The sequence below is a fragment of the Dromiciops gliroides genome, chromosome 1 (genome assembly GCF_019393635.1).
Source record: "Dromiciops gliroides isolate mDroGli1 chromosome 1, mDroGli1.pri, whole genome shotgun sequence".
NCBI lineage: Eukaryota > Metazoa > Chordata > Mammalia > Microbiotheria > Microbiotheriidae > Dromiciops > Dromiciops gliroides.
Window position 1 is genome coordinate 56,838,823 of NC_057861.1, and position 26,756 is coordinate 56,865,578.

The 26,756-nt window shown below is 49.7% G+C and overlaps 1 protein-coding gene across 1 annotated transcript in view; it reads left to right on the forward strand.

Annotated features, from left to right (window-relative positions):
* Positions 1–13,758, forward strand: part of SBNO2 (strawberry notch homolog 2) — a 67,951-nt gene extending 54,193 nt beyond the window's left edge. Inside the window, exons 19-29 of the mRNA XM_043976139.1 lie at positions 644–756; positions 1,198–1,269; positions 1,636–1,744; positions 3,717–3,791; positions 5,012–5,155; positions 6,999–7,093; positions 7,828–7,920; positions 8,744–8,875; positions 9,838–9,914; positions 10,682–10,872; positions 10,955–13,758. Coding sequence (XP_043832074.1) covers positions 644–756; positions 1,198–1,269; positions 1,636–1,744; positions 3,717–3,791; positions 5,012–5,155; positions 6,999–7,093; positions 7,828–7,920; positions 8,744–8,875; positions 9,838–9,914; positions 10,682–10,872; positions 10,955–11,511 — 1,658 coding nt within the window. The 3' untranslated portion in view covers positions 11,512–13,758. The remainder of the gene's footprint in view (positions 1–643; positions 757–1,197; positions 1,270–1,635; positions 1,745–3,716; positions 3,792–5,011; positions 5,156–6,998; positions 7,094–7,827; positions 7,921–8,743; positions 8,876–9,837; positions 9,915–10,681; positions 10,873–10,954) is intronic.
* The last annotated feature ends 12,998 nt before the right edge of the window (positions 13,759–26,756 follow it).

The window sequence follows — 26,756 nt, forward strand, 5'->3', positions numbered from 1 at the left end:
CTCCCGTGTGTCCAGAGCAGGGAGAGGCCCTTCACAAGCGGATAATGCCACACCTTCCCACACGGATCACTGCGTGTGAGGTCTTGTGGTCATGGCCACCAGAGGGACAAGAAAGACTTTTTGGCAAAGCTTCCACTTGAGTTGGGTTTGAGAGGAGAGTTGGGGAGGATTCAGTGAAAGACAAGGAGGAGACTGGGCATTCCAGGCCTGAGCCTGTGCTGAGCCCAACGGGGTTGGTATTCAGAAGGCAGCCTGAGGTGCCCAGAGGGCAGCAGTCTAAATAAGGGAAAGGCGATCAGAGGCAGTAAAGACCCGCAGGAGGTTTGGAGCAGAGGAAGAAGGCCAGGTCGCTCAAATCTTCCTCCCCACGATTTTGTCTCTGTTTCTCTCACTGGGGTTTAGACACACCTGCGTTCCCTCTCACCCGGATGACAGGCGGGCATAACTGTCTGCCTAGTTCCCCTTGCTCCATTTTACCCTTGGCAGAGCAGCAGGTAACCGCCTAATTCCTGGGAAATAAAACCCACCCCGATCTCCCTCCCAGCATATGTTTTTACCCTTGCCCCATTACCAGCTTCACCAGCTGGGCCACTTCCCCATCTCTGTACTTACCCCTAACATCCGTGGGGTTGTATCTTTCCAGGTCGAACACACCGATCAAACCAGATCTCAGCTCCTGAGTATGTCTTCCTGATCTCAGAACTTGCTGGTGAGAGAAGATTTGCCTCCATTGTTGCAAAACGTTTGGAGAGTCTAGTAAGTTTCCTGTGGTTGCCTGGGTGAGCTCCCCTCACCCCAACTTCCCCCAGAGCCCCTCCCCTGCCCAGAGTCCCTGCCCTTGCAGGGGCAGTTGGGGCTGCCTAGGCGCTGATGAGTTTCCTGAAATGAGCTACATGAGCCATATTTAATCCCGTTTGTGACTTGGCATGAAGCTGGATTCCAAGTCCCTTTCAGGCTGTGGTAACTGAGCAGGATGACTCAGGCAGGACCTGTTAATCATGGGAGTGCCCTCCTTTGTCACCATGACCTCTGGGCCCCCAGAGCCTCTTCTCCAGATAAAGCTCCATGATCCCTAATCAAGAGTTGACTGGGTTTCTGACACTGACTAGGCCTTCCTGACTAGGCTCTGCCTCCTTCCACCCCCCCTCACCCCACAGAAGTTCCCTTGGCAAACAGCCTTCCTGCTCTCTCACACAGGGTGCCTTGACCCACGGGGACAGAAGAGCCACTGAATCCAGGGACCTCAGCAAGTACAACTTTGAGAACAAGGTGACTTGCCCCCAGCCGCCAAGCATTCTCATGGCAGGGAGCGTTAAGGGGAGGTGTAGATGTGGCCCCGACTTCTGGGACCCAGGCTGGAGGTGTCATGGGAAGGGCATTAAACTGGCAGTCACGTCCAGGTGACAGCTTCACAGCTGACCTTGAAAACACTTTGCCCTGAGCCTCATTTTCTTCATCAGCAAAATAAGTCCACATTCACAGCCCCCAGCCACATTTTGTTGGACAAAATGTGCTTCAAAAACTCTAATGACATGAAATGACCCGGCCTTGAGCTGGGCCCCAGTGTTTCTGAGGCCCCCTTCCCTTGGACCACAAGGGTCAGGCTGGTGTCTGACCGGTGCCATCTCCTTACAGTATGGAGCTAGAGCCCTAGACAGAGTCTTGTCCGCCATCCTGAACCAGTCTGAGAACAAAGTGCCCCTGCCCAAGCACTATCCAGGAGGAGATGCCGCCTTCTTCCGAGGTGAGCCTTGGGGTGTGGGGCACTAGCCAGGATGGTTGGCATCCGGATCCTCAGTGAAGAAACCGGTGTTGACCTGAGGCTGCCTATGGGAGTTGTGCTCTCCTGGGCAAAGGGCTCCCCTCTCATCATTATCACCAAGGATCATATTTATGGAGTAATCACTGTATGCAGAGAAGCATGCTGGGAGAGAACCTTTAGCCAGGGTTGCCCCCGCCCTCATAGAGCCCCCATCAAGGGGTGACCTCCAGTAAGGGGGAGTCCACCCCTCCCTTTCCAGTTATTAAGAGGTTTTTTCTTGTGTTGGGCACTAGGTGGTGCCATAGTACACAGAGTGCTGGGCCTGGAATTTAGCCTTCCTTCTGACACTTAGGAGCGCTGTGACCCTGGGCAAGTCACTAAACTGCTGCCTGCCTCAGTTTCCTCATCTGTAAAATGGGGATAATAACACCAGCTCCCTCTCAGGATTTGTTGTGAGGTTCAAATGAGACAGTATTTTTGAAGTGCTTTATAAATCTTCAAGCACTCTGTAAGTGCTAGCTCTCCTCCCCCCTCATCCTCATCCTTGTTTTGTCTAAATTTGCCTCTTTGCCACCCAGTTCTCCTCCTCTGGCCCTGTAGGACTGAGCAGAGTGGTGCGGTGTGGGGAAGGGGCTCTGCATTGGAGGCCGAGGAGGGCACGGGCATCATTCGAGGGACCTTGGGCAAGTCGCCTGCTGTCTTTCTGCCCTCAATTTCCTCACCTGTGAAATAAGGAGATTGGAAAGGAGGCCCTTTCTAGCTCTGAACCAGTGATTGTCCCAGCATTGGACTCTTGTCCTCTCATCTCCCAGCTAAACATTATTCTAGTAGGGGGATAAGGCACACAGATATCTGATCCGTAGTGTAGAAGTGCATCAGAGAAGTGTGGGGGACAGAGCGCACCATGAGAGGCCCACCAGCAAGCCTGAGGCTCCCAAATAAGAATCATCCCATGAACTGAGGCTGGGGACTTTGTATTCCCAGCACTGGGCCTGGCAACTAAATGCTTGTTGTTTGATATTCTGAGCAAAGGCTTGGAGGTAGCGATTCAGCTCGTCGGTTTGCTGCGTAGCATGCCTGGCAGGCAGTCGTGTGCAGTAGGGCTGGGCCCAAGAATTTCAGTGGGACTTGGGAAGTCCTTGAGAAGTGTGAGGCATGACTGTCCACATTCAGGGCCCCTTCCCCAAGATAGCTTTATGGGATCAATTTGCCAAGCATGGTGGCTCTTGAAGTCCATCAGCCAGCCCTTGGCACTGCAGGGGTTGGTAAAAGAAACATTTCCCCCCCCCCCATCTGAGATGGCCCTCAGGCTGTAAATGTTAGCCCAGTCTGGCAGTGTAGGGAGAAGCTGTTGGGGTGGAGATGCCAGTCGTCTGGGCCTGCTCCTCTGGGGTCCGGCCCAGCATGGGCAGAGAAGAATGGCCAGGTCTCAGTGTCCCAGGGACCTCCAGCTCAGCCTGAGGTGACATGAAGAGAGGAAGTAAAAGGGACCACACGTGGCTGGCTTTTATTTTTGTTTTCTTAAATCACAAAACCCAGTGAACCATAGCAGCCCCCTCAGACGACACAGTGTGGGGTGGGGCTGATCCTGAACTTATTTAAGGGTCCTGCGATGGCTTAGATAGGACCAGCCTGGTCACCCCAGCAGGCTGGCCCCAGGTGAAGAGGAGCAGCTCTTGAAGCATGAAGGAAGGGGGTGGCAGTTTCTTGGAGGTGGTACCCCAGCCGGGGGAGTCCTGAGGGCTGGGTCACCTCTGGCCCAGGTGGAATGAGCTTGTGGTCAAGGAAGACTTCTGGAGGACCAGACTTGGAGGCTGAGATTTAGGGAGGAAAGGGCAGAGAGGCATCAAGACTGGGCTGTGTGGTGGGGTGCGTTTGGCCTTGGTGGTGGAGGTGCCTCAGGGCAGGGGGCAGTGAAGGGCTGCTGCTCATCGCCTTGGCCCTGTCCCTGCAGAGATGAAGCAGGGCCTGATCTCCGTGGGGATCTGCTGCAGAGAGATGAAGTTTGGCTGCATCGCTATCGAGAAGGGTGAGTCCCAAGGAGAGGGCTCCCTCCCTGCCCATAGGCCAGCCTGCACAGGGCCCTCACACCATCACAGGGCCTTCAGGATGGCCCTTGTCTCCCCGGCCTGCCCGCCAGCCCCACTTGTCTCCTGTGGAGGGCATTTCCCCTATTTTATCCTGCTCACATAAACACATGCTTCTCTGCTTTATTCTACACCCAGGTCTTTGGGTTTTGAGGCCAGGGAGAACAAATTGCTGAACTTCTCTTATAGGCAACACAGTGTGTTAGAAAAAGCCTAACTCTGGGGCAGCTAGGTGGCTCAGTGGATAAAGCACCAGCCTTGGATTCAGGAGGACCTGAGTTCAGATCTGGTCTCAGACACTTGACACTAGCTGTGTGACCCTGGGCAAGTCACTTAACCCTCATTGCCCCACCCAAAACAAAACAAAAAAAGAAAAAAAAGAAAAAGCCTGACTACGGAGCACTGTGTTCGAATCCTGACTGCAGTGCTTGTTATCTGTGTGACCTCAGGTCAGAAAGGGCACTGAACTTCTGAACCAAGCCTGGTTTCCTCATTTGTAAAACGGGGTTGCTTCCTAGTTCTGCTACAGTTTTAGCATAGTGAGCAATTGGGTCACTTAGTGGATAGCGTGAGGCCTGGAGGCAAAAGACCTTAGTTCAAATTCAGCCTCAGACACAAACTAGCCATGTGATCCCCAGTAAGTCACTTAACTTCCATCTGCCTCAGTTTTCTCATCTTTAAAATGGGAATAACACCTACCTCCCAGGGTTGTTGTAAAGAACCAGTGAGATAATATTTATAAAACACTTGGCAAGCCTTAGAGCCCTAAGTGCTAGGTATCATACCTGTTGTCATCATCACCATCATTATTATAGTGCATGACGAGCCGGCCTCAGGGCCAGAGAATCTTAGGTTAGAGTCCTGCCTCTGATTCCTCCTGGCTGTGTGACTCTGGACAAGTGCCCAGCTGCCCTAGGTGCCCCTGGGATGATGAGTCTCAGGTGACAACCTGCATTGGTGGAGGGAGTTTTCTCCTTGAGGAGTCCGGGTCCTTTCACCATCCCTAAATCACAGGACTGGGGGTGGTCCTGTGTTACTGACATCACAGTGGAAGATCTCACCCATCCTTGTGGGCCACTGGGGGGGGGGGCAGGGGCTAGAGGGATGGACCCTCCCGGGCCCTCTGCCTGAGCTGCCTCTCTCCTCCTCACCCCCTTCCCAGACTGCTCCATCACCAAGTTTCTGAACCGCATCCTGGGCTTGGAGGTGCATAAACAGAACACCCTCTTCCAGTACTTCTCCGACACCTTCGACTACCTGATTGAGAAGGACAAGAAGGAGGGCAAATATGACATGGGCATCTTGGGTAAGAGAACAAGCCTCGGGACAGGAGCAGAGCCTTCCCTGGGGCTGTGGGAGCCATCCAGCCTCCCTCCCTTTACAGGGAGAAGGGCAAGCCATCTGGTCACCCAACACAGAGGGAAGTTCCCGCCCATGCCTCCCTGGGACGCCTTGCAGATTTAACCAAATCCCAGGCCCAAGCCGAAATAAAAAGCCCCAAAAGTGGGTGGCCTCCTGATGCACCATTGCTCTGCCAGGGACAGCTCTCCAGGGAGGGTGATGGTTGGGGCTGGGCTTATTAAATATGCAAATGTCACCCTCCAGAGGGACAGCTGTCATGTTCAGTGACAGAGGCCGGATTCAGACAGTCAGACAGGCCAGAACATCCAATAAGATGAAACCAAGTAGGAATAGATAGAGAGTCTTACACCTAGTGAAGTCGAGTGGGGTTTCTAATTAATTAATTAATTAAATTTACGCATTTTTTTATGTCTTCCATGCTTCAGAGAAACACGGTTATCCCAACTATCCTTCTCCACCCCAGAGAGCCACCCCATATGATAGCGTTCTTAAAGAGGGAAAAAAAAATCAGCAGCATAGCGATCGATAAACTAAAACAATCCAAAAACCTGTGGCATGCATCACACTGCGGACCCCCCACCCCCACAGAGGGGGCTGGCTTGGGAGTGTGCTGTCATGTCTCTGCATTTTGAGTCCTGCCTGATTCTTAGAATTCCCTTGGCGGGGAGGTGTGAGTGAGTGTGGGGTGGGGGTGGGTATGTGTGTGTGTAGGTGTGGGTGTGGGTGTGAGTGGGTGGGTGTGTTCCTTCCATTTACATTGTTGTAGTTACTGTGTATATTGGGTTTTTTTGACTGCTGACTTCACTCTGCATCAGTTCATATAGATCTTTCCATGCATCTACTTTGTTTCCAATTCTTTGCTATCATAAAAAGGGCTGCTATAAATATTTTGGACTATATGGAGACTTTCTTCTTATCAGTGGCTTCTTTGGTTATAAAAGCCTAGCGATAGAGTTTCTGGTTCAAAAAGTTATAGACATTTTAGTCACTTTATTTTCAGAACTCCAAATTGTTTTCCACAATTTCCCAACTCCACCAACAATGTATTACTTTGATCTTTCCACAGCCACTCCAACCTTGACTGTTGTCCTTTTTTGGGTTATTTTTGCCAATTTGCAGGCTGCGAGGCAAAACCTCTGGGTTGTTTTGACTTGCATTTCTCTTATTATTAGTGATTTGGAGTCCTTTTTTATGTGGTTGAGAATACTTTGTAGTTCTTCTTTTGAGAACTGTTCTTCTCCTTTGATCACTTATGTAGTCATCCATTTATTGATTGATTGATTGATTGTTTTGATATCGTGGATACCAAACCCTTAATAGAGAAATGTGAGGCAAGCAAAACATTTTTCCCATTTGAACATTTCCCTTCTTAGCTGAGTTAGGCATGTTAGACATTGATTTTTTTAACCCCAGTCCAGGATAGCGGGAAGGGTTACTAGTTGAGGTATAAGGTGGCTATAAAACTATGCCAGGAGGTGGTAGGATGCACTGACAGGTGGACAGGGCATGAGCTGGTGAGCTCCTTGCCGCTGCAGGCAAAGGCTCCCTTTGTGTGCGTTGTGTGCCTCTGAATGTCTGTGGAGTGTCTGGTCAGGTCCATTAGGGACACGGGTCACGTGACTTCTGCTCCCATCTTAGTGTCTCTCACATTCAAGTGCCTGGAGAGGAGCTGGCCCCTGCTGGGAGACCCAAGGGAGGAAAGGATAGGCCAGGGGCTGGCCCTGGCATCTGTACGCATTGCGCAGCGATCCCCACGGCCCTCACAGGCATCTCACTCCTTCCCATAGACCTGGCACCGGGCATAGATGAGATCTATGAGGAGAGCCAGCAGGAGTTCCAAACGCCCGGCCACCCTCAGGATGGACAGGTGGTCTTTTACAAGGTAATTGTGACCAGGCCGGCCCCTTCCTGGAAGGCTCAGGCTTAGCCTCCTCTTCAGCATCTCAGCTGGCCATCCTGGCCTGAGTCTGTTGTCTGTGCCCCCCGGTAGTGTCCATACCACCCTCACCCCCTTCCTTCCCAGCCCAACAGAGAGTCTGAGATTTAGAGTCACAGGCCCTGAGTTCAGATTCTGTCCCTGCTGCTCACAACCTGTTCATCCTTGAGCATCTCCTTCCCTCTCTCTTCAGAGGGGACTAGACAAGAGGACAAGTGGCTCAGCTGCTGGACTGGGTTTCAAATCCCACCTCTGATGTTTCCTGGATTAGTGAGCCAGAACAAATCATGCCTGAACCCTCAGTTTCCTCATCTATAAAATGAGGAGAACCTCCTCGGGTGGTTATGCAAATCACATGAAGTCTGGCACAGAGAGCCCTTTGCATTGTCCACCTTGTCCCTGAGGGCCCTTCCGGCTCCATCCAGAGCCTGTGCATGTGCAGCTGTGAGTCCGCAGTCTGGGGCTGTTCTCTCAGCTCTGCTACCAACTGGCCTTGGGCAAGTGCCTTCAGCCCCGTGAGCTGGAGAGACTGGCCCCGCCCACCTCAGGGCCTCACAAGGTGTCCTAGACTAAGATGAGAGAAGTAGATGAACGTCCACAGATGTGCCCTGGGAGTGGAAGGAGGGATGCTGAAGGTGGCGGTGGTGGGGCATCATCGTGGTTCTTCCTGCTGCTTCCAGATCAGTGTGGACCGAGGCTTGAAGTGGGAAGAGGCTTACGAGAAATCACTGCAGATGACCGGTGCTTATGACGGCTTCTACCTCTCCTACAAGGTGAGCGGCAGCTGTGGGGTTGGGGCCTGGGGCCCGGAGCCTCAGCGCCCACCTCCAGGCCCTTGCCCTGGACCCCCCCACACCCTAGGGAACCCCTCAGAGGTCACTGTGGAAAGGTACCCGGCGTCGGGGCCACAAGGCCTTGGCCAGAGTCAGGAAGTGGGCACCTCCCTGGGCCTCTGCTATGCTGGCCCCTGCCTCGTCCAGGTCACCTCCCCATCTGAGCCTCCATGTTTCCCTCTCAGAAATGGCAGCGAATGGTGGGATTTTCCCCCTCCAGATGGCCAGGCTTGGGGCTCTGCTCCGAGCACAGAGAGGGTGGGAAGCCTGTCCCTGGAGAGTCCTTCGGCCCAGATGACAGTCCTGTCCAGCAGCCCCTGTTGCCACAGGACCCTTTCTTCACAGCAGGCCTCTAAGGTCAAGAGTGTGAATCATCTTCATGGCTAGAGAAGACCTGGGGTCAGAGAAGGGAGGTCCCCATGCTAGGATACAGCTGAAATCTCTGGTTTTGAGCTAGGAGAGCCCTCGGGGCCCCCTTGTGCAAGCCCTCTGAATGGATAGGGAGGATGGAGCAGCTGGAGAGGGCCCCAGGCCCTGAGAAGTGCCCATCTTGTGGTAGGGACCACATGGGATGGTGGGAAAGCTGCTGGACTCAGAGGCCCTGGGTCCAGGGAAGCCCCTGTAAAATGATGGAGGGGCTGAACTTGACGAGGACCCTTCCAGCTCTGAATCTCTAGTGCTGTGCGTCCGGACTCTGCCAGGACTTCCCTTTCCCTCCCTGGGGCCCGGCCCGCCCTTTCATTTCCATGTTCTCTGGTTCTAGGTGCGAGGCAATAGGAAGAGCTGCCTGCTGGCTGAGCAAAGCCGTGGGAAACACTTCATCCTGTACAAACCCAACATCGGCAAGCAGAGCCAGCCCGAGAGCCTGGACAGCCTCTGCAGGAAGTACCGGCGGGTGAGTCGGGCCTGGCGCACCAGTGTGAACGATGTGCAGCCCCTGGGCCACTCTTTGCATCGCCCTCATAAAAGGGATTCAAATCAGCCCCAAGAAAGATGTTTCTAGGCCGTAGAGATGGGGAGATACTCACAGACAAGGAGAATTTGGGTACCCCCGGGAGTTCCCACATACAGAACCTCTAGGTTCTGGGTCTGGGTCTCTTGGGAGCAGAGAGAGCCTGAATTCCTTCCTGGAGAGAGGAGGGCCTTAGGGACCCCAAAGTCCAAAGAACTGACTTGCAATCCCTGAGTCTGTGAGCCAGCCCAGTGTCAGGCACCAGAGGGTTCAGAGACAGAGACTGAACCGTCCTTGCCCTCCGGGGGCTCACATTCTGATGGGGGGAAGTGAGATCCGTTTTTTATCTTGGCCTCTCTTCCGTTCTCCCCCCACCCCCCTCTGCTGCGGGTTCAGCTTCCTCACGAGCTTCTCCTACCCACAGCCCCGTCCTGTGCCCCCTGCTTCTGTCGGGGCAGAGGGTGAAGGGTGGGCGCAGTGCTCTGTGAGGACTCTGCGTGCTGCAGAAATGCCCATGCTTATTTAAAGAGGGCTGGAGGGATCCCTGCCCAGAATGGGGCCTTCCCTGGTACCTGCTCCATACGGGTGATTGTGGCCAGTCATACCCTGAGCTTGGGACCGACCCACCCTTTGGGAGGTGTCCGTCTACACTGCTGCCAAGGCAGTACCAGCCAAAAGCACAGGAGAGTCCTAGGGGAAAGGGCCCTGCGGTGAATCAGGAGCAGAGTGGACGCTCGCCAGAGTGGCCCCAGCCTTCTCTGCCCCTCGGGATGGCTGCTGCCATCCTCCCCACAGACCCTAGTGAGGTCCTGGGTCTCTCATCGGGGCTGAGCTCCCCTCTCCAGCCCCAGAGCTCAGCCGTGTCAGAGAGAGCGCATGACACCCCTCAATGCCACCTTGTGCAGGTGACGGCCGAAGACGCCAAAGAGCATTGGGAGAGCAGCTACGCCTTCTCACTGACTCACTGTAACCACGCCGTCTGGTGAGTCTTATGGGCACGCGCCGGAGCGCCTCTCCCCACACACACTCCTCCCAGAGGCTTGTGATCAGCTATGCTCTACTGGACCCCAGAGGGCCAGACCCAGAGCAGCAGGGGGAGGGGCCTTGGGGTCAGAGAAGTTTCCCCCCAGAGTGGACTAGGCTGCGCTGACCACTAATGGGGTCCCTCTTGTGAGCAGGCTTCAGCTGAAGCCTGGCTGACCCATCATTAGGGATGCTGGTGAGGGGCTCTTGTTCAACTGCAGACTGGACTGAATGGCCTCTGAGCACTCTGCTCCCTGAAATTCTGTGATTCCTGAGCATCAGAATAGGGAGGGCCCCGAGAACAGAGAACAGAGGGTATCCGTCAGAGCCAAGGAGGGAGGGGGCCCCGAGAACAGGACAGAACAGAGGGTGTCCGTCAGAGCCAAGGAGGGAGGGGACCCCGAGAACAGGACAGAACAGAGGGTGTCCCTCAGCCAAGGAGGGAGGGGACCCCAAGAACAGAGAACAGAGGGTGTCTGTCAGAGCCAAGGAGGGAGGAGGCCCCGAGAACAGAGAACAGAGGGTGTCCGTCAGCCAAGGAGGGAGGGGGCCCTGAGAACAGAGAACAGAGGGTGTCCATCAGAGCCAAGGAAGGAGGGGACCCCGAGAACAGAGAACACGGGGTATCTGTTGGAGCCTGGGGAGGGGGCCCCAAGAACAGAGGATGTCTCTGGGATGGCATGGGCTCTGGTCCAGCTGCTGCCTGACCCTGCCCCCTCCTGCCAGGAACCGACACTGCAAGCTGGTGCAGGAGGGCAAGGAGTGCTTGCAGGGTGCCCGGCTGCGGCACTACCACATGCTGTGTGGGGCCCTGCTCCGCGTGTGGAGCCGCATCGCCAGCATCATCGCCGAGGTGACCAGCAGCAGCTACCTGCAGATCGTAAGGCTCAAGACCAAGGACAAGAAGAAGCAAGTCGGTGAGTGGGGGAGTTCCCTGGGAGGGGGCGAGGCTGCACGCCTCACCCTGGGTGGGACTGAACATCGAGCGGTCTCTGGCAGGCATCAAGATCCCCGAGAGCTGCGTGCCCAAGGTGCTGGAGGAGCTGAAGCAGATGGACGCGGACGTGAAGCGGAAACAGGCCCGCGCCGCCCAGCCCGTGGGCCTCCCGGATCCCCTGCTGTCCTTCCAGGCGGCCCTGCCAGGCTCCTGGCCGCCCCCCTCCATGCACTCCAACCCCAGCGAGGTCCTGGATCTGACCTCCAGCCCTCTGGACGATGGCCTTCCCAGCGGGCTCCTGAGCCTCGACTCAGCGGGCCTGCCTTTCTCCACACAAGCCCCTCCATTGCCCTTGCCACCGCCCAGGTTCACCTACCCCTCGCCTCTGGACGGGCCAGGGCCCAGCCTGCCCAGTAGCCACCTGCTGCCCTCCCACGAACCCTTGCCTCTCCTGCAGCTTCGCCCCCCACCAGATGACCTCACCTCCCAAGGGGACATCAATTTCAAGGAAATCCTGGAAGACATGTTGAGGTCTTTGAACGTGGTGCCCCCAGAGAACCCTCTGGGTCTGGAGCGACAGAGCGTCATCCAGTTCAGCCCCCCTTTTACAAACTCCTAGGACGGGGAGCCCAGCACCGGGCCTCCCTCCAGGGGCAGCCCTTGACCCCCATGGGGCTGAGGAGGCAGCAAGAGCCCCTGGGGCTTTGGAAGGGGTGGACAGATGACTAGGAAACTATATAGTCCCTTTTAAAACAAACAAAAAATTTATTTATATATAATATACATTCACACATCTATAAATATAAATTTTTTATGTTATATATAAAGGGTAGGGGGACTGGCTGGATTTGCATCCAGTGGCCAAGGCCGCCCAACTCTGTGATTTCCCCTCTCCCTTCCCCAGTCATGCCGTTGTTCAAAGTAATTGCCCCAGGTTTTGGGTGGCCGGGAACTCCAGGGAATAAGTGACCTGACCCACACATACACCCCACCTGCTGCCGTAGGCCTCAAGGGCCAGACACAGAGGAGGGGTCCGCTGTCAGGTAGACTACTGAGCAGGAAGGGCAAGGCCCAGGGCCCCCAGAACCCTGGGAGGAGGCGGCGTAGGGGAGGGCTAGCCCTCCCCATCGCCCTGACTCTCCACGTCCCATTCTCACTCCTGCGCCCAGGCTCACCCCCTCCTCCCAGTTCCCCCGGAGATATGGATCTGCCTGGGGACTCCACAGGAGAAGACATCACTGCCCCCACTTTAGAGACGTAGCTTGGAATCCCAGGCTGCTGGATCTCCCTCCTTCCCATCCAAGAAGAAGAAATCCAGATCTAGAGGGAAGGAACTTGGCTGGTGAAGCCGGGACCAGAACCCTCAGGGCCTGGCTCCCATCAGGATCCTCGGCACCGCCCTGATTCCCCACCCTGAGAAAGGCTGCTTAGACCCTCTCGTTGGATCTGGTCGGCTAGAAGGGAGGGGGTGATGGTGCTGATCGCCATGCCCCCATCCCCTCTCCTTCTGTCCACTGGGTGCCCAAGCGGCTGCTCTCCCCGGCCCGGAGAACCCATCACCAGGCCCCAGGATCCCTGGGCCTCCTCTTCCCATTTCCTTGAGGCCTCCAGGCCTGGCCCTCTTAGAAATCATCTTCCACCAAAGCCGAGCCTTCGGGTTTTCTCTGCCCTTCTAAAGGGCCCCTCGTTTTCCCTGAAAAGAATCATGGAATGTCAGTGCTAGGAGAGACCTTACAGATCCTCTGATTCAAGCCTTCCCCCGCTTCTTACAGATAAGGAAGATGAGGCTCAGGGCCCTCTGCCCATGATTGGTTTCCTCCCTCCAGCTTTCCTGCCTCCCTCCCCTTCCCTTCCCTGGTTGCTCCCTTTTTTGTCTTCTCTTGAGGAATCAGCAGACAGCTCACTCTAGCTGGGGCTGTTCGTCCAGTTGGTTATTTAGGGAGGAAGAGGTCAGGAAGGAGACAGTAACCCCCCTTCTTGAGCCTTCAGAGTCTGCACCCCATTATCAAAGGCTGATGAGTGGCTTCTGGCTGTCTCTCCATTCCCCACTTCTTCCTCCTTACTTTGTCGGGGGGGAGGAGAAACGGACTCAGGGGAGATGTTGAGTGGATGAGTTTGGGGGGGCTGTGGCTGGCTTTTATCAGGATTTCTCTCCCCTGGGTCCCCACCCCTCCACCTGCCCTTGTGCCCAAAGGCTAGGAGTAGGGCCTTGTCTCCTCTTAGTGTCCAGGGCAGCACCGTTCTGCTCCTCCTCTTCCTCCTCCCTCTATTTATAATGTCCCCTCTCCAGTGTCGGGGAAACCTGGCACCAACTGCCAGAACCCCCGAACTGTGGGAGCTATAAACTCAGGAAAAATCGAAGGTGCTCTCTCTCCCCCTCCACTGGCTCTGCTCCTGCCCCCATGAGCAAGATGCAAAACATGGGGAACTTCCCCCCACCCCCATCACCTTTTAATATATGCAATTCTCTCCTCTAACCGTATAGCACCTTCACCCCCTGACCCCAGGACAGGCAGGGTCAAATTTCAGTCACTGGGGATCGTACCCCTAAGTTATTGCCTCAGTCCTACTGATGGTGTGTGTGTGTGTGTGTGTGTGTGTGTGTGTGTGTGTGTGTGTGTGTGTGTGCGCGCGTGCGCGCGCGCATGTGTGAGTGTATGAGAGAGAGCCTCCTGTCATCCCCTCCCCTCTGTGCACTTTGAAATCTGCTTATTATGTTGGGCCTTCTTGGATTTCTATATGTATTTATAATTAATTGAAATGTACATATGTAAAGAGATTTTTTTTTTAGAACATGTGCCTTTTTAACTAATTCCTAAATTTTCTACTTGTACCTTACCTTGACAAATAATTTTGCATTCATTCAGCTCAGTAAAAATGCAAATTCATCTGTTACCCTGTGCTGTTTGTCCAGTCGGGGGTTTCTCCTCTTCCCACCTTCCCTCCTCAGGATTCTGGTAGGGACAACAAGAGGGACAGTTTGGGGATTCCAATCCCTTTGTTTTGGTTTGGTTTTGCTGGACAATGAGGGTTAAGTGACTTGCCTAGGGTCACACAGCTAGTAAGTGTCAAGTGTCTGGGGCTGGATTTGAACTCAGGTCCTCCTGAATCCAGGACTGGTGCTTTATCCACTTCCACTTCACCACCTAGATGCCCCCGATTCCAATCCCTTTGGTCTCCCCATTGGTTATAGGCTTTTTTTTTTTTTCTTTAAACAATCATAGCATATTCACAGCTCAAAACGTCCTTTAGAGACCATGTTGTCCCTCATTTTATGGAAGAAAAAAAGCACGTTCATAGATGGGAAATGACCTTGCCCAAGATCACACAGAAAGGGGCAGTCAGGACTAGAACTCGGTACTCTTGACTCTTTTCATCATGCCATCACAAAAGGCTGCACAGCCTTGTGAGGGGATGATCTGGACAGGAGACACCAGGGTCCACAGCTGTCCTCCCTCCACACATACCCTCATTATCAAGCATTTATTAAGTGCTTATTCTACGTCAGGCACTGTGCTAAATGCTGGGGATACACAGAAAAATAAAAAGTCCCTACCCTCAAGAAGCTCTCCTTCTATACAGGAGGAGAACATGCAAACAGTTAGGGACAAACAAGCTATAGACAGGAAAAAATTGGAAATCAACAGAGAGAAGGCCCTCTAATTCAAGGGGCTCTGGAAAGGCTTCCTGTAGAAGGGGGACTCAAATGAGGCCGGGAAAGTCAGGAGTCAGATATAAGGAGAGAGTTCTGGCCACACTGGTCAGCAAGGGAAATGCCCCAAGTCACAAGACAAACGGCAAGAAGGAGGTGTTTCCCTGTAAGGTATGAGAAAACTAGAAAGTGGGAAGGGGCCAGGTTATCACAGCTTTAAAAGCTGAAGGTGACAGGGAGCCTCCGGACCTTATGGAATGAGGGTGAAATCAGCTCTGCACTTTGGCAGCTGAGTGCGGTTGGGGAGAGACTCCAGGCAGGCCACCCACCGGTCTGGATGGTGGCAGCGGACCATATTCAAGAGATGTTTGGGGGGCAGCTAGGTGGTGCAGTGGATAGAGCACCGGCCCTGGATTCAGGAGGACCTGAGTTCAAATCCAGCCTCAGACACTTGACACTTACTAGCTGTGTGACCCTGGGCAAGTCACTTAACCCCCATTGCCCCACAAAAACCAAAAAAAAGATGTTTGGAACCACCAGAACCTGGCAACAGATTGGTTATGAGGCGTCAAGGATGATGCCGAGGTCATGAGCACCAGTAACTGGGAGGGGGGTGGTGCCCTCAACAGTGATGGAGAGGTTTGGAAGAGGGAAGGGGATTGGGACATGTTGAGTTTAAGGTGTCTACAAGAAATGTCCAGTAGACAGTTGGAGAGGGGAGACTTAAAATTCAGCAGAGAGTTTAGGGTTCATTAAATAGATCTGAGAATCATCTGCATAGAGGTGATAATTAAATCTCTGTGAGATAAGATCACCAAGTGATTTGACTATCCTCCATACCTGGAATACTTTGTCACCTCTTAGCTTCCTTTAAGTCCCAGCTAAACTCCCAGCTTCTACAGGAAGCCTTCCACAACCCATCGATTTGGGGGGACGGGGGGGGGCAATGAGGGTTAAGTGACTTGCCCAGGGTCACACAGCTAGTGTCAAGTGTCTGAGGTCATATTTGAACTCAGGTCCTCCTGAATCCAGGACCAGGGCTTTATCCACTGCGCCACCTAGCTGCCCCCAACCCCTCAATTCTAGTGCCTTTTCTCTGTTAATGATTTCCTATTTGTTTGCATACCACCTTCTTTAAATTGGGAGCTCCTCAAGGGCATATTCTGTTTTGTTTCTTGTATCCCTAGCACTTAGCACAGTCTTTGGCACAGAGCAGGCACTTAATAATGGCTTATTTACTGACTGACCAGTGAGACAGCATCGAGGGAAAAGAGAAGAGGACCAAGGACAGAACTTGAAGGGACACCCGTGATTGGCAATGGCGACTGGATAAAGATCCAGCAAGAAGTTCACTTCCTTCTTGGGAAGTGAACAACTGATTAAAAAGATGGTATCTCACAACAGCATTTGGATTTCTGTTCCATGACTTAAAACAGAGGAATATCCTTGGCTCTTGACCAGGGATAGACTACAAAGGACTGATAGAAATGTATTTCCTACAAGTCTTCCAAATTTAGTCCAAGAAGCTATAAATTTAAAAGGATGGAGGAGGCAGGAAGCTACCTACAGATATCCACCAAGGTAGATAAAGGCGCTAGTTACTATGTAGGTGGATTAGCAGCGGAGATGAACAGAAATTCACAGGAAAAATTTCAAAGAAAGGAGCTGGCCAAAAGTTGTCAATACCCAAATGGAACAGTGTGAATGACAAGCAGCTTACCGAACGGAGTTCTGTGAACGGAAGCAAATTTAACCCCCCTGGGATATGAACCACCCGGGTCATGGCCCTAGGAGGCTATACCTTTTCCAAAAGGATCAAACTAAGTCAAGGGTTGGGGGGGGGCAGTGGGAGGGGAGAAAAGGATGGCTACAAATGACATTTTTTTTTAAGTGAGGCAATTGGGGTTAAGTGACTTGCCCAGGGTCACGCAGCTAGTAAGTGTTAAGTGTCTGAGGTCAGATTTGAACTCAGGTACTACTGACTCCAGAGCCAGTGCTCTATCCACTGTACAAATGACATATTAAGAACGCGTACTTCCGTGAGGCGATCCAAAAAGGCAAAGAAGAGAGCATTTGGGTGACCATAGAGGAGAGCAGAAGCGAAAGAGAGAAACAGAATGTTCTACAAAAGAAGAAAGAGTTCAAGAAATGAGTCGGGCAGAGGCTTCTTGCTGTGATCATGCTGGGGAATGTCAATAATCCAGACATTCAATTCAGAAAGTCTTTATTCAACACATACTATGAGCAAAGGCACCGTGCTAGGGTGCCTAGGTGCTAAGGGTTTAAGATAAAAACAAACAAAAAGCATTGCCCCCCAGGTGTTTACATGATTTGTCTGCCTAGGCTGGAAGAGCTTTAAGAAACAGAATAACTCTGCTGATAAAAGAAATGGGGGGGGCGGGGTTGGGAAACGACCACTCCATCACAGAAGTCATGATGGAGAAAAGGAACACTAGGCACCCCAGATTTGGGGAAAGCATATTTCAATGGGTTAATACAATAGAATCTCCAAAGACTAACATTCTACAAATGTCCAGGAAGGATGGAAGGCATATTCTTATAAGCATGAAGGTCTGAAGACACAGAAAACCAATCACCATGAGGAAAGAAGCGAGTTGTCTGCAGAGGCGGTTAGGGATGATCGTACTGTATAACCTACATCAAATTGCTTTCTTGCTCCTGGAGGGGGGAGGGGAGGGAGGAAGGGAGAAAAAGTTGGAACTCAAAATCTTACAAAAATGAATGTTGATGGGACAAGCTAGATGGGACAGTGGATAAAGCACCAGCCCAGGATTCAGGAGGTCCTGAGTTCAAATCTGATCTCAGATACTTGACACTTATTAGCTGTGTGACCCTGGGCAAGTCACTTAACCCCAATTGCCTCACAAAAAAAAAAAAAGAATGTTGAAAGCTATTGTTACATGTAATTGGAAGAAAATAAAATTAAAATAAGAAAAAAATAAAGCAGCCCACTTTGGGGGGGGGAGTGGAGGAGGCTGTTACAGATATACATAGAACTTATGACCAATTTAGACACAGGAGATGGAAGCAAAGGTGGGAATATCAATCAACCTGCATTTATTAAACAGCTACTATGTACCAGGCCCTGGGTTAGGTGATGGCAATACAAAGTCAAAAGTGAAACAGTCCCTACTCAAGGAGATTACATGTTACGGGGTAAAGCAACACGAACATATGGGGGGGAAAATGTGTGCAAAATAAATACATAAATATAAGATCACAGCTGGGGGAGAGATGGAGAATGGCCTGTTGTGAGCAATGCTTGAGCTGAGCTTGCAGGAAAAGAGGCAGCTATGAGGAGAGAAGGGCTCCTGTGCAAAAACACGGGAACCAGAGATAAGGTGCCTTGTGAGGGGCAGTCACAGACTGGAGAGAGTGCAGAGGCCAAGGAGAAAAAAGCTGGCAAGGCAAGGTCAGTCGGAGCTGAGGTTTGAAGCGCCAAATAGAAGAAACTGGATTTGGCCTTAGGGGAAATAGAGAGCCGCTTACATTTGCTGAGTTGTGGAGGGAGTTGATTGGACTCAGGCTTTAGGGAAGTACCTTTGCCCACTGGGTAAAGGATGGATTGGAAAGGGGAGAGATGGGAAGCAAGGAGACCATATAAGAGACTATTGTGGGCAGCTAGGTGGTGCAGTGGATAAAGCACCGGCCCTGGATTCAGGAGGACCTGAGTTCAAATCTGGCCTCAGACACTTGATACTTACTAGCTGTGTGACCCTGGGAAAGTCACTTAACCCCCATTGCCCCTCGCAAAAAAAAAAATTTTATTTAATTTTTTTAAAAAGAGAGACTATTGTGATTGTACAGGAAAGATGTGATGAGGACCTAGGGTCATGGCCTTGTGAGTAGAGAGAAAGGAGTGCATTCAAGAGGTATTTCAGAGGTAGAATCAACAAGACTTGGCAACTGATTGAACGTGTGGTAAAGGACAGTGAAGAATCAGATGCTAACTCTGAGGTTGAAAATGTGTGTGAATGGAAGGACAGTGGCATCCTCAACAGACATAAGAAAGGTTGGAGGTGGCGTGGGTTGGGGGCAGAGGGGACAAGGAGAGGACCAATGTTTTGCCACACTGAGTTTCAGGTGCCATGGGGACATCCAGTTCAAAATGCCCCTTGGGGAGGGGCAGCTAGGTGGTGCAGTAGATAAAGCACCAGCCCTGGATTCAGGAGGACCTGAGTTCAAATTTGGCCTCAAACAGGACACTTACTAGCTGTGTGACCCTGGGCAAGTCACTTAACCCTCATTGCCCTGTCAACAAACAAACAAACAAAATGCCCCTTGGGCAGTTGGTGATAATGGGATCAGAGCTCAGGAGAGACTAGGGCTGAATCCATAGATCTGAAAGTCATCTGCATAGGAGTATTTAATTAAGCACCAAGTGACAGTGTAGGGAAGAGATTCCAAGACAGAAAGAACCTTGGAACTCTGTCAAGTAAGAGAATAATCGAGAGAAAGCACTTTTGCTAAAATCTAGAAAGATGCAAGAAGAGAGAGTGACCAACAGCATCAAATACTGGAAGGATGATTGGGGAGAGAACATCAGATGCAACTATCCAAGAGATCGTTGATAACTTTAGAGAGAGAAGTTTCAAATGAGCCATGAGATTGGAAGCCAGATCCCAAAGGCTTGAGGAAAGAATAGCTAGTTTTGCTTTTTGGGTTTTTTTTTTTTTTTTGAGGTATTTCAGACTTTGATTCTGAAAGGAAAGTGAGATATAGGATGAGAATATGCAGGACCAGGGTCAAGGGGTGTGTGTGGGGGGGTGTTTAGGTATGGGAAGGTCTGGCCATTTGTGGGGCAGGAACAAGTAGAGATTGAATGTTGGGGAACAATTGTCTACTGCAGATGAGAGGGGATAGGAACAATACAACTGTAACATTTGACCTTGGGGGGGGGAAAGCCACTTTATCAGGGACCTGAATGAAGGAGGAGGGAATGGAGATGATGTCCAACGGTTTTGAGATGCAGAGGAGAGAAGAGGGAGCAAACATCCTTGAGAAGGAAAGAAAAGGTGGGAACAGACACTGAGTGTCATTGACAACCAGAGAAGACTAATAGGGGTACCTTGCTGCAGTGAGGGCCCGGTTTAGATGACATTACTTTATAGTGGACTCATTCAGCACAGTTGGGTAATCTTTCTGCAGGTCCATTCAGCTGCAAGTGATCAGGGCAGAGGAGACAGATGGTGAAGAGTCAGCCAGGGGTATGGTTTGGCATCACAGGAGTGGTGATAGGAGGAGGGGGTAGGGGAGGGATTCCCAGGTACGCAGGCAATACAGAGTTGATCTAGTAAACTATAGGGTCCAAAAAGGAGGAAACCAAAGCCAGAGCAGAGATGATGATGGCCTGAGAGAGTAATGAGGAACTGGAAGGTTATGGTGAGGATGACGATAATAATGGCATTTATGTAGCACCTACTACATGCCAGGTGCTTTACAAATATTGCCTCATTTGGTCCTCACAACAACTCTGGGAGGTAGGTGCTGTTATTATCCCTTTTTTATAGTTGAGGATTCTGAGTTGTCTGGGGCTGGATTTGAACTCATGTTTTCCTGACTCCAGGAGGAAGGAGGAGGAGCAGGAGATCTCCAGACTTCATGGCTAGTACAACAGTCCACATTGGCTGCTACCTAGAACCTGTGAAAAAGGAGTAATAAGGTTGAACAGGTAGTTTAGAGCCAAACTAGAGAGATTCCTAAAGTCCAGGTCAAGGACTTTTCATTTTATCTTCAAGGCACTAGGGAGCCATTGAAGGTTTTTGAGCAGGTGAGTGTCATGGTTTGCTCTGTGGACCTGGACCTAAGGAAAGCTATTTTTGGCAGCTGGTAGGTGGTGGATTAGAGAGGGGAGATCCTGCAAGTCTGGAGGACAAGGTAGAAGGCAGTTACAATAGTCCAAGTGAGAGGTGATGACAACCCTCACTATGAGTAGAGAGAAAGTGACAGGTGTGATAGAGATAGAATCAAATACATTTAATATGCAAATACGGGAAGGGGAAGAGAATAAACATTTATTAAGCTGCCAGACATTGTGCTAAGTGCTTTACAAATATCTCATTTGAAATTATGAAAGGAAAGAATCTTACGACACACACCTGTGTGACTGGAAAGATGGCTGGCAACCTTTGATAGAAATGGTGACATTTGGAAGAAGTGGGAGGCAAGGAGACACATTGGGTGGGTGGGTGAGGAGGGGAAAGGCAAAAAACACAGTCCCTGCCCTCCAGGAGCTCACAGTCTAACAGGGGAGATGACATACAAATACACCTATGTACGAACAGACCACCTAGAGTGGGAATTCTGAACCTTTTCTGTGTCCTGGAGCCCTGTGGAGGTAAGCCTGGTGAAGCCTGTGTACATCCTCTCAGAATTGTTTTTAAATGCACAATATAAAATGAAGAGGATTACAAAAGAAACCACTTGTATCGGAATATAGTGATCAATTTCACAGACTGAGCCAGACAGAGGAAAGAGCTCACAAGCCTAGGATTAAGACATGATGTCGTAGTGATGGGAGATTTCAGTTACCCTGCCACCGGCTGGAGCTTTCTCTATATATGCGTGTCAAAAGCACAGCAGCTGATAACTTCTTGATCATTTCATCCTTCAAAAGGTGGAGGAAACAGCAAGAGGAAATTCTACTCTGATCTGATTCTCACTGATGGGGAGGAATGTTACTATGATGCAGATTATGAGAATCTTGGTGGGTGGGCATTATGGTGTGATATACATCCTAGATTTGCGGAGCAGATTTCTTTTCTTTTTCTTTTTTTTTATATTTAGAAATTTATTTTCCCAAATTACTTGTAAAATACAAATTTTGACATAATTAAAAAAAAAACTTTATGCTCCAAATTCTCTTCCTCCCCCCTCCAAGAACTCAAGCAATTCAATATAAGCTATACATGAGCAGTCATGCAAAACATTTCCACATTAGCCAGGTTGTGAAAGAAAACAGACAAAAACAAAGCTTCAGATAAAGGAACTAACCAAAAAAAAATTATGCTTCAATCTGTATTCAGATACCATCAGTTCTCTCTCTATAGATGGACTGCATTTTTCATAAGACCTTCAGAGTTGTCTTGAATCATTGCATTGCTGAAAATAACCAAGTCATTCACAGCGGATTGTCTTATAGTATTGCTGTTATTTTGTATAGAGTATATTTCACTTTGCATCAGCTTATGCAGGTCCTTTTCTGAGCAGATTTCAAAGGGTCCAGAGGAAGGATAGGTCAACCCAGGAAGGATGGGAAGTTTTAAGAATTAAATTCTGATGACACAAAGGGAAGCAATTTTCTTGAGGCAGAAGAAAGGGATGTTATCCAAAGAGAACAAAATAGATACACGAGGAGCTCATTAACCAACTTGGATTCTCTCTTTTTTTTTTTGGAGGTTTCATATTATTTATTGTAAAGCATAAAACAGGCATTTTTAAAGTGAAAGTATACATTGAAAAAGTACATTTATATCACAAAGCATTGACCACATAATAGTTGCAAATAAATTTGCTGGAATGTGTACATCTACACTAAAACACTAAAAACAAACCAATGTTCATTTCTACACAGAAATTATTTTGTACATTTAAAAAAAACACTATTTTTTAAACCAAAAATAATATTAAGATCTTCATCAAGGCGTCTGCATCCATACATTTAACAAAGGTTTTTTCCCACACACAATGAAGCAAATACTGTATTGTCCACTTCTTATTATTGGCCCTGTGGGGCCAGTGGGTGCTGTGGCATCCCTTGGGGGCTGGTCTGCGCATAGTACACCTGCTGTTGGTAGTATTCCACCCAGGCTGCCCTGTAATCAGGCTGGCCACCCAGAGGGGCCCCAGTGGGAGCAGGAACAGCTTGACTCATTTTCTTGTAGTACTCTTCCCAGGCCTTGGTATAATCAACCTATCCAGTTGGAGCTGGATTCTTTTTTTTTTTTTAAGATTTTTTTTTTTTTTTTTTAGTGAGGCAATTGGGGTTAAGTGACTTGGCCAGGGTCACACAGCTAGTAAGTGTTAAGTGTCTGAGGCCGGATTTGAACTCAGGGAGTCCTGAATCCAGGGCCGGTGCTCTATCCACTGCGCCACCTAGCTGCCCCTTGGAGCTGGATTCTTAAAAGACATGTATAGATGCTGGAAGTCAGAGGTAACAGAGAATAAATTTAAGATTAGGGCAAAGGATTTGAGGAGAGCAAATTTGGATCAAATATTTCAGGGAGAATATAAGAAAATCAACTATGAAAAGACGGTCGTGTAGCAGAGGGCACAGGTGAGATTAGGGAACATCAATCTTTAGTGGATAGAGTCAGATGATTCCCATTAGCAAAATTCAACAGTCCTGGGGCTAGCAGAGTAAAGGCAAATGGTGGAGGGATCTAGGGTTGAGAATTGAAAGGGTAGATGGGTCAAAGGAAATGGGGAGGGGGCAAGGGAATTAAGGGTGGAGGACAGTGCACAGTTGAATTGGTCATTGATGGTCAAATATGGTCAAGACAGTGAAAAGACAATGAAGTCAGAAGAGAGATGGACAGACTAGGAGAACAGGGAGGGACGGAGGAACTAGAGATAGAAATGAGAAAAATGGGTTTGGAAGGAGTCCAGAAGAGGGAGGGATTATGATCACATGATTTCAGAGGGAATTTCAGAGTTTACAGTTATGGAGATGGAACAGATGATGGGAAGGGTTAGGGTGAGACTCCTCCTATGGGTGGCTGAGGTAGAATGAAGATGAATGTCCTAGGTGTTTAAGAGGCTGATCAGTGGGAGGTCGAGGTGTTCAAGGAAGCATCAGCATGAATACTGAAGCTCCCAGGGAGACTTCAAGCCAGAGATAGAACTTTTTAAAAAAATAATAAGCATTTTTATTTAAAGTTTTGAGTTCCAAATTCTATCTCTCCTTCCCTCCCTCCCCTTCTCCCTCCCTGAGGTAGTAAGAAATCAGATATAGGTTACACATGGGCAATTAATGTAAAACATTATCATATTAATAATTTTGTATAAGAAAACTTGAATAAAAGAAAAATCAAAGAAAGTGAAAAATAGCATACTTCTGTCTGTGTGCAATCAAAATCAGTTCTTTCTTTGGAAATGGATAGTATGCCTCATCATTAGTCCTTTGGGATTGTCTTGGATCATTGTATTCTTGAGAATACTTAAGTCATTCACAGTTCTTCGTCAAGCACTATTGTTGTCATTGTGCACAATGTTCTCCTGGTTCTGCTCACTTCACTATACATTGATTCATACAAGTCTCTCCAGGTCTTTTTGAAATCATCCTGCTTGTCATTTCTTATAACACAATAATAACCCATCACCATCGTATACCACAGTTTATTTAGCCATTCCCCAACTGATGAGCATTCCTTTGATCTCCAATTCTTAGCCACCACAAAAAGAGCTACCATAAATATATTTATACAAATAATTCTTTTTCTCCTTTTTTGGAATGTCTTTGTGATATAAACTCAGCATTGGTATTGCTGGATCAAAGGGTATGCACAGTTTTATAGCCCTATGGACATAGTTCCAAACTGCTCTTCAGAATGGTTGGATCCATTCACAACTCCACCAGCAGTGGATTAGTATCCCAGTTTTCACACATCCCCTCCAACATCCAATATTTTCCTATTTTGTTATATTTGTCACCCTGATAAGTGTAAGCTGATACCTCAGAGTTGTTTTAATTTGTACTTCTCTGATCAATAATGCTCTAGAGCATTTTTTCATATGACTACAGATAGCTTTGATGATCAACTGTGATAGACTCAACTCTTCTCAGCAATACAATGATCCAAGATAATTCCAAAGGACTCATGATGTAAAAGCTCTCCATATCGAGAAAAGAAAAAACCCAACAACTACGGAATCTGAATGCAGATTGAACCATACTGTTTCTATTTTTTCGTTTTTTGTCTTTTTGAGGTTTTCCCCTTTTGTTCTGATTCTTTCACAACATGACTAATGCAGAAATATGCTTAATGTGATTGTACATATATAACCTATATCAGATTGCTTTCTGTCTTGTGGAGGGGGGAGGGAAGGGAGGGAGAAAAAAATTTGGAACTAAAGGATGAGAGGGGAGTGCGTTCCAGATCTGGGGAATCAAGCACAGAGAGGGGAGTTTGGAATGTGAAATTAGAGAATAACTAATAGGTGTTTGTTTGGAATAGTATGGGTCAAAGAGGGATTAATGTGAGAGAATGCTGGAAAGGCAAATTAAAGCCCCATGTTAGAAAGTCTTCATTATCAGGCTAAGAACTATCAAAAATGGTTTCATATTTGTAAATTAATAGGAATGGGATGAATAGGAAGGTGGTGAAATGCCCTCAAATAATAGGACAATTTGGAAAAGAGATCGGTTTAGCGGCAACGACAATGAATTCTGTCTTGGACTTGTTACATTTCGAGATGCTCATGGGACACCCAGGTGGAGGTGTCCAGCAGGCAGTTGGTAAGGCAGGTTAGAGCTCAGAAGAGAGATGAAGGCTGGATGTATAGATGTTGGAGTTATTGACATCGAGATGATAATTGGACCCGGGAGGGGTGATGAAATCACCAAGAGAGAAAGTGTAGAGTGAGAACAGAGCACGAGACAAAGCCTTGAGGGAGGGACACCCATGCTTTAGAAATGGAACATGGCTGGTAAGAAGTCAGGCAGGCAGCACTACAGGACAGCCCTGTTGTGGGTGCCAAGGAAGGAGACGGTGGGCAAGGGGAGGGATGGTCAGCAGAGACAGGAGCTGCAGAGAGGGCAAGGAGGAGCGCTGGGAAAAAGGCCGTTGCATCTAGAGGTAAAGAGATTCCAAAGTTGGTCATCTTGGAAAGTGTGTTCTCCGAGGGTGGAGAGGGGTCTAAAGTCTGACAGCAAGAAGTTGAGAAGTGATTGGTGAGGAAGTCGAGGCAGTGAGGTGTTTGGCAGTGAAAGTGAGTAAAGATACAGCTTGGGAGGAGGGTCGGAACAAATGATGGTTCGTTGTGGGTTTTGGTGTTTCATGATAGGGAGATCTGGGCATGGGTGTAGGCAGTGGGGTTGGCGCTTGTAGAGAGACTGAAAGAGGAATGAGGAGAGAATGATCCCTGGGACAAGCTCCCAATGGGATAGGATCACTCTCCATTGCTCGAAGACTGGGACGAAGGAAAAGAGAAGAGAGGACAACGAAGAAAGGGCTTCTGAGGTGGGGAGTCTGGCCGAAGGGGGAGCTCGTGATGGATAGACTTCATTTTCTCCGGTCAAGTCGGTGAGGTCCTCTGCCAAGACAAGGAGGCTTGGAATGACTGAGGCAGGAGTGGGAGGCATTCAAGGAAGAATAAAAGGCCAGATTGGCAGCAAAGAGATGGAAGACAATGATCAGAAAAGGGGATTTCTGAGTTAGAGGTGATGAAGGTACCAGTGACAGATGGGGAGGTAGCCAAGGGATGGCCCCATGTGTGGCCAAGCCAGAGCAAAGATGGAGGTCACAGGAATGGAAGAGGTTGAACAGGGAGGCCAGGGTATGTTGAAAAGGCAAGTGGGCAAGGGGAGGGGTGCACAGGGAGACTGGGAGTTCCTTGCAAAAGGAGTGAGAGCAATGTAGAAATTGAGTGATTTAGATAGATGAAGTGACCTTAAAGGAAGGGGAGGGCGAGAGTGATGGACAGAAGAGGCAAGGTCTGGGGGCAGCAGTGGGACATCATGGAAGCCAACCCCTCCCAGTCCAGTGTGTCAGGGAGTAGGAGACAGGGCACAAGCCACGATTCGGAGGACGGCCAGGGAGGCTTCAACTTTATTAATGCCAGACGATGTTGGCAAGAACAGGCGATGAAGAAATCCAGGGTGAAGGGGAGCTCCAGAGGGTTAAGAATGTGGGCTGTGGAGGGAGAGGGCCAAGGTGGATGAGGTTGAAAGCACAGGGATAGATAGAAGGGAATGTGCTTGACACAACAGACAGGGACTGTGAATCACAGGGAGAGGGGAAGGTGGGGGCTCACTTGGCATATACTGGGGGAGAGATCAGTTGACTGGGGCCCCCACCCTCCAGGATCCTGTGAGGACAGCATGGAATCGTTGCAGGGATGAAGGCATTAGTTTCTGTGGAAGTGACAAACTCCCAACCCTAGGGAGATGAAGGGGGTGGATATTTCAGGGAATGCTATGTCAGTAAATAATACCTCATGATCAGGTTCCCTGAGCCAGACTGAACTCATTT